Raw genomic sequence first — 8415 nt, forward strand, 5'->3', positions numbered from 1 at the left:
TTTATTTGCCACAACCCATTCGACATCAACATGGGATTTTCTCGTATATTTCTCAAGAACAAAACTAAGACTACTCCTGTCGAAATAGTACGAGAAACTCAGAGGCTCTTGATGTGTATTAGTTCTGATCATGGTTTAAAACAAGCAAAGAAGGAGAAGAAGGCAGATTTAAAACAAGAAATTAAGGCGGCGGCAGCGCTGGCTAAAAATATCGGGGCTTTGAAGTCAATTGCTTATGGCAATGATGAGTCTTCTGCAGTCTCAAGAGCCTGTGCACAATTGACAGAGGAGTTCTTCAGAGAGAACACGCTTCCTCTCCTCATCGTTTGTCTTCCGAAATTGACCTTGGAGGCCCAGAGAGACGCCACTCAAGTTGTTGCAAATCTACTACGGCATAAAGTTCAGTCCCGGTTGATTGCATCAGAGTACTTGGAGAAAAATACTGATGTTCTTGATCTTTTGGTAGCAGGTTGTGGAGACATGGACATGGCTATCCAATACGGTGAAATTCTAAGGGCGTGTCTGAGTCACCAGAGTGCTGCGAGATATGTTCTTGAATCACCAGCACATCTGAAGAAGTTTTTTGATTATATACAGCTTCGGTATTTCGACATTGCCTCAGATGCCGCCTTAACTCTTCAGGAACTATTGACAAGGCATAAATATTCTCTAGTTCCTGAATTTCTTTCTAAGAACTATGAATGGTTCTTTGCGGATTTTAATTCGAAGCTGCTGGAATCCTCTGATTATTTTACAAGAATGCAAGCTACCAAGCTGCTGGGACACATGCTGTTGGATCACTCGAATTCAGCTGTGATGGCACGATACGTGAGCTCGAGGAACAATTTGAGGATTATTATGAATCTCCTCAGGGATTCAAGTAAGTGCATCCGGATAAAGGCATTTCAGGTTTTCAAGCTCTTTGCTGCAAATCAAAAGAGGCCTTCCGACATCATCACCGTGCTTGTGGCAAACAGGAGCAAGCTTCTTCGTTTCCTTGCTGATTTCAAGACAGATAAAGAGGATGAATGTTTCGAGGCAGAAAAGGCTCAAGTCATGAAAGAAATAGTAGCCCTTGATACTTGAGATCAGAGCTACGAGTGACCTCGGTTGCTGCTTGTAGTAATTTGATGTATTTCATATAATTAACTTCGCAAATGTTTTCATGTCAAATTATGTAAAAACTACACAAGTTGAATGCAAGAGAAAACGATCTTACTTTCTTAATTTTTATGAGCAATGGTGAGTATTTCTTTTTAACAGAAGAACATACAGTGTTCATTGAAACATGCATCAGTATAGGATTTATCTCGTTTACTGCTTTCATGGATTTATTTACACTAGATTTATGTGATTATGCAGATGATATATGGTTCTGTTACAGTTGCATTTGACAGTGAATGTCATGCTTCACCTTGGAAAGAAGGATATAGTTTAATTTACACACGCACGGTGATGATGATTCCAGATTACCTGGGTGTCATTTTTTAAATTTATGGTGATCCATGTTATTCAATTGGGTTGTAAGATTGTTTACGGATAGGTGCAAATTCATCGTGAAAAAGGTGTTTCGGGATGCTGTAAAGATTACTTTTTAAATTATTTTAGTTTAAAAATATATTAATTTTTTTTAAAAAACTCTTTTTAATATTATTATATCAAAATAATCTAAAAATATTAAAAAATAATTAATATGAAGCAATCTATTTTTCAAATTTTGACAAAAAATAAATTCAACTTCAATGCTTCATGCCCCAGAGGTGCATGTTTTTCTTAGTATTGTTAAAGAAACTTATTGGTGGATTAATTGTATTTATTATTTATATAATTAATCTCTTGATTAATTGTTTGTTTATGGTGATTTTATCCTTATCTTTTTTTGTTTAATTAGATAATTATACTTATAAAAAATCTCCTAGATCTTTTAAGAAGAAATGAATTGATATATTTTAAGTGTTAACTCTTTTCTTTTAGAATGTAGTTATTTATATATTGTATTCTACTCACAAAAAATAAAAGGCATGACTTTTTATTTATAGAGAAACCTAAAAACTCTATAAATAATAAAAATATTAATTTGCTCACTAAATAATATCATATATATTATTTTAGAATAATCTTAAAAATATATTAAATCAAGTCCCTACTTGATTTTTCTAGATCTAGAATTGTAATTCCTTATATAAATTATAGTCAGGAATTTAATTTCTAAAACTTATTTAAAATCAAGTCACATTTAATTAATCATTTTATTTTAATGTGACCCATTAGGTTGCTTAATAAGTTGCCTCAAATATAAACCACAGTCCTGAATAAAATAGGATTAGATAATTAAACAAATTAATTTATTATCAATTCAACAATTGATTGATTTATATTTAAAGATTAAGTATAATATCTAGCAATTTGTCATGATCCCCTAAATAATTGGAAAGTCATAAGTGATTTGACTTTGCATTTTAGTAACTAGTTTCTCGTTGTAATAATTAATATTTTTTTTTATCAACAATGTTCTAATTTAAACATTACTAGTTTATTGGTCGGCGCTTCGCAGCGGATCAATATCAATTTTTTTAAAATGTAAAAATATATTAAGAGTATGGAGAATTTTTTAATAGTGTTATTAAACTTAATCATGGGGGTTAAATTTTAAACATTCACTTAATTTTTTGCCAGATCTAAATAACGTGGGGCTGATAACTATGCCAGACCCATGCATTTGGGCTCCACAACCACGCCAGACCTTTACCTGGGTCTGGCAAACATATCAAATTCATACACTTTTTTTTTTGAAAAATATAAAAATTCACTTATAATTGTTCTAGAAACATAGTTTTTTTGTATTTTCATCTTGTCTTTTTAACCAAATATATTTTTATCTTTTCTATATTTCTTTTTTCTATTTTTGGACATTAACAACACACATCCCTAAAATTCACTCAATCTTTTTATTAATTTCTAATTTTGATGAACAAATCATTTATAAAATTAAAAAAATTAAGATAGTTAAAAGGACAATAATTTTTTTTATATACATCTTTTCTTATGATATAATGTATCAATTCAAAAGTTTTCTCTTATGATTATATATTTTAAATTTTTGTATATACTAATAGTTATAATATAAAATAAACTCTCCTTGTAACAAATTTTGACAATTAGATTATACAACAAAATCTCAAATTTAATAAAGTATGAACCATTTTAAAAATTGTCCAACACTTGGATGGAAATATAAAATTAATATTTTATCCACAATGCATACGAAAAAAAAAATTTATTTTTGAAAACTTGAAATAAATCACTTAGAACTCATTTTTTTTATTCTTTCCTCCTCAAATATAACAAATTTATAAAATAAGTTGTATGAATAAAAAAAATTACAATTAAGTTTTATTGCATGTGAATGAAAACTCCTGCTCGAACAAGGCAGTATTTGTTTTTACAGTCCAATCATTGATCGTGGTGTGGGTCTAGCAGGCTCAGGGTGTACAGGTCTAGCAGCCATTCCAGACCTAAGTTATTGGATATGATACACATGCCTGATTTGACAAATAATAAACAAAAAGAAAAATTATATACTTTAGTTGTCTAGAGAGAGAGAAAATACAAACAATCGATCATTGACGATAATCCAAGTATTATATGCCTACACACACTACTCTATATGGAAATGGACATGACTACACATCCAGTTAGACGATAAATGATTAGATTTGGCCACTAGAAAGCGTCATACGCGCCTTTTTAATGGCTTAAACGCTACTTACTCACCAACGCGTGAGGAACATGTGTTTGTAGCTTTTTGATTAAAAATAACAAATACATCATGAAAATACTAAAAAGCCCCCTATTGCCTTCTTAATTACACAAAATACTCAAGTAAAAATACTTAAATACCCCCAATGGAAAAACTTCTTTTTTTGTCTTTTTAGGCTAAAAGTGTTATTTGACTATGCTTGAAAATTGAAAAAACCTGAATATCCATGTGGAAAAAAATCAAAGAAACATTTATCTATTCGCGAAAAGATGAGGAATTAAAAGTGAAATCAATATTACAATTCACAGTAAAAGCTCTCTTAATAGCTCTGGCGCCACTCACTTGCTAGGGCGTAAGGATCATGTGCTTGCAGCTTTTCAATTAAAAAATAAAAAATATATCATGAAAATACTAAAAAACCCCTTATAATCTTCTTAATTACATTAAATACTCAAGTAAAAATACCAAAATATATCCAAAGGCAAAACTTATTTTTTTGTCTTTTTAGGCTCAAAGTATTATTTCACTATACTTGAAAATTAAAGAAACCAAAATACCCTCAAATATTTGACCATACCCTGGTGGAAAAAAGTCAAAGAAAAGTTTCTTCATTCATGAAAAATATAAGAAATTAAAAGTAAAATCAATATTACAATCCACAATAAATGCTTTCTTGATCTACGATGATTTCCCCAAATCATTTAACTTTTGTTATAATAATAATATAGAGTATGTTTACTCTGTTAATTCATATTATTCTCATCACTATAGTTATTGATTATTTAAATAATATTTTAAACTTTTTTCATTCTCATTGTGTCTTGTGCAATGATTCACAATCTATACTATTTGAAAATATAAAAAATATTTTTTCTAATTCACCTAAGGTGATAAATTCTCTATTAATTACTTAAAATATCTTCATATAGTTCATGTTATATTTAATATTTGTCAATTTGTTACCATTAATTATGACAATGTGTAGCATAATAAAAATATAACACTTTTATATAAGATAACTTAGTGATAATAAATCTAAAGACTATTTATACAATCATCTTGTGAACTTTTTCATAGACATAAGTGATTTCTCCATATGAAATTTTCATGCGGGTTAGTTTAATGTACATATCATCCAATAAGCACCTACATATGTCATCCAACAAGCACCTACATATTAGTTCAAGATATCTCTCATATTTTATTATGGAAAAATTGTTTTTTTTTTATAAAGAAAAAAACATAATATACACTAGTGATCTCAATAGCTCTAATTGATATCCAGTTTTAATAGAGTATTGACAAAAAATATTTTGGATCCATATTTTGATGCAATAGAAATTTCATAATTATAACAATTTTATAATTTTCTTTGTAAAATATTTTTGTCTTAAGAACTTTATATTTACTTCAGGTTTCTTAATAAAATATTTGATTAATATTAAAGATAAATAAGTCATTGTTAATAATTCAAATATATTTACATGACATATTGGCTACAGTACTAGGTTTAAGAGTTGATCTTCATAATTTTTTATGAAATTATCCCGATCTCATGAATTTATTTATTTTTAATTGATTTCAACCTTCAATATTGAATAGTTTGGAAATGAAGCTTCGTAATTTATTTATTTATTTTTTATGAAGTTATCTTAATTTCATGAATCAGGTTGTGGTTTTAATATATTAGTTTGGGTTTACTTGAGTTTGTTTTTTTTTTTATCTTTTTAATTGATTTTTTTTTAATTTCACCCTTTAATATTAAGTCGGTAGAAAATTAAACTTCATAATTTTTATATTTTCTTTCTATAAAGTTATCTCAATCTCATGACCAAGGTTGCGGGTTTAAAAGGTAACATGAGTTGGCTCGGGTAGTTTTTTTAATTTATTTTTCTATAAGATTATCATGGTTTTATGATTCAAGTTATAAATTTTATAAGTTAAGCCATATAAATTCTATATGTCGTTGTTATCATCGCATTAATATTCTTAAAAATTATCATCCATTTATATCATATTTTGAACTTATAATATTTTTTTATTAGAAAAATATTGACACCATTTAATCTTTTTTTTTCAATTAAAAAAATTGATATAACTTAGTATCAGTGAAACATTTAAAAGTTAACTAATTTTAAATGTCACACATTAAAAAATAATAATATAAATTGGGTTTTTTCTTTCCTTGTGTATAAATAAAAAAATAAAATTTTAAGAGATTAATAATTTTATAGAAGACAGAAAGTAAGATTTTTTTTTTATATGAAACTTTAAATCATAATTTCTCACAATATTTTTTTTAATTGTTTTTACCCCAATCAATTGAAAGTATAAATCATAATATATTTAATTTTCTTTTAACACCAAGGTCATAAGAAAGAAAGAAATTTTTCTGATTCTAAGTCAACCTTTATCATATGATCCTTTAATTATTAAAAAATCTATGATAGTACAAAAACAAATTATATAACATTTACACCCTTATTGTTATTCAATTTAGCCTTTTACTAATAAAAAATTAAAATGATAAGATACAAGTTTTTAATATTTATTTAAAAAATAAATACCAATTAATAATTTAAATTAAAAAAAAGGATGCATATATATATATATATTAAAATAGATTTTATGATTAATAATAGATAAATGATTTATTAAACATTCTAAAATAAACAGAATATTAGGACAGAGCGATTGGACGGGTGTTCAAAGAAGGGCATGTAAAATCACCTAAGATATCTAAGGCCTATAGGCCCATATGAAGACCGGCCCATCCAGTGAAGAGCGAGGGTATAACCATTCGCACCTATAAATTGTCCCCTTCGCAACGGGAATCATCTCGTGTTACCCAAAAAAACCCTAGCAGCCGTGCTGAAGAGCCAGCTCTCTAAATCCCTAGGCTGCCTTCTTCACTAACAACCGTCAGCATCCATGGTGAGTTCGACGGATCTCATTTCCACCGCCACCTACAGCAACAGACAAGCTCTTTCCGCTTTGTTGTTCTAACGATCTGTTTATTTTTTATTTTTTGAATTCGTGCAGACATTCAAGCGAAGGAATGGAGGCCGCAACAAGCACGGCCGTGGACACACCAAGTTCATCCGATGCTCCAACTGCGGCAAATGCTGTCCCAAGGTACAGCACGCAATTTCTTTCTTGTCTTGTCTATTCGCTCTGTGAATCGTTATTTTCAGAAAGACCCTGATTGATTTGTTTGTTTATTTTGGATTTAATGAATGATAAATAAATAAATAAAAGGATAAGGCAATTAAGAGGTTTCTCGTGAGGAACATAGTAGAGCAAGCTGCTGTCAGGGATGTTCAAGAATCCTGTGTTTATGATGGTAAATCACTAGCTAAACTAGTTTTTAATCATGTTTTACTTTTGCCAGATTTGGCCATGGACTTTATTGTTTCTTTGTTGTGGTGTTAGGGTATGTTTTGCCCAAACTGTACGTCAAGATGCAGTACTGTGTCTCTTGTGCTATTCACTCCCGTGTTGTGAGGGTTCGCTCTCGCTCTGAGCGCAGGAACAGGGAGCCCCCACAGCGTTTTATTAGACGCAGGGTACTGTTTTCTTATCTCTTTGCTTATTTAATTATCATTATTATTTTGCAATACTATTACAAATGTGTATTTAATTTGTTTTTTATGGATTTGACTTCCTTTTTTTTAATGTTTAGAAATTGATGGTTTTCTTGTTGATGATGGTAGATCATTTTGTGCTTTATAATTTTAATGTTTGCAATCCCTTATTTAGGTCTGTATCTTGTTCGTCCTGAATCGAAACAGATCCTTTTTAAATATGTGATTGTTCTGCTTGTCATTTGTAGTGCATTGCCAAGTATTGGATATCCATTGTGTAGATGATCCCAGTTAGATGCATTTGCAAACATTCTTAATTTACAAGATGATTGTTCTTTGCTTGTTAGTTGAAGTTTGTATTCTTGATTCTCGGCTTTAGTTTTTTGATTTGTAAGCATTGGATGTGGGGAACTGAGTCATGAAATTAAAGTCATTTTCTCCATGTTATTTTCCTTTGTATAATATGTTAGCTTTTCTCGTGTGAATTCGGCTGTTTGTATCTGTATTTACAACTTTCTTTTGGCTGCCTTCTTGGTCTTCTGGGATCCTAAGCCAAACCGAGCAAATTATGTTGTTAATTTAGCCCCTGTTTGGGAATGCTTAGAAATAATATTTTTTATGATTTCCGATCGTCTTGTGTGAAATAAATTTTAAAAAATAATATTTTGATGAATTTATTAGTGGAAAACATTTTGAAAAGTAATTCTTATCACCCCCATATCGGGTTATTAACTTTCTTCTTGTGTTTCATATCTCAGGATGACATGCCAAAGCCAGGGCAGCCTGGTCAACCTGGGCAAGCACCTCGTCCTGCTGGTGCAGCTCCTGCACGTGCCTAGAGAATCAAATCAAACTCTTCTACTGGCCATTCTGCTTCAAGTTGCTGTTTGAACTAGATGAATTTGTTTCGGTATTTTACTGTTAAGACTTGTGAATTATTTTTAGGTTGTCAAAGTTTTGACTGATGAGAATGCTTTCTGAATCCCTTGTTTCTGAGTTTCATGTTTTATTTAAATCCTATCAGTCTGTTTTGCTACAGCTAATATAATGGTAATATATCGAAGTTATCCA

The 8415-nt window shown here is 29.7% G+C and overlaps 2 protein-coding genes across 2 annotated transcripts; both read left to right on the forward strand.

The window, feature by feature from the left end:
• On the forward strand, positions 1-1086 carry LOC105108694 (putative MO25-like protein At5g47540). The gene has a single exon (XM_011003106.1). It carries the CDS (start codon positions 31-33, stop codon positions 1084-1086), a length of 1056 nt encoding a protein of 351 aa, XP_011001408.1. The 5' UTR covers positions 1-30.
• Positions 1087-6582: 5496 nt separating this feature from the next.
• LOC105108695 (40S ribosomal protein S26-3-like) lies at positions 6583-8415 on the forward strand. The gene is made up of 5 exons (XM_011003107.1): positions 6583-6694; positions 6803-6895; positions 7019-7103; positions 7193-7326; positions 8103-8415. Exons 1-5 carry the CDS (start codon positions 6692-6694, stop codon positions 8181-8183), a joined length of 396 nt encoding a protein of 131 aa, XP_011001409.1. The 5' UTR covers positions 6583-6691; the 3' UTR covers positions 8184-8415.

The sequence above is a fragment of the Populus euphratica genome, unplaced genomic scaffold, assembly GCF_000495115.2.
Source record: "Populus euphratica unplaced genomic scaffold, PopEup_1.0 scaffold374.1, whole genome shotgun sequence".
Lineage (NCBI taxonomy): Eukaryota > Viridiplantae > Streptophyta > Magnoliopsida > Malpighiales > Salicaceae > Populus > Populus euphratica.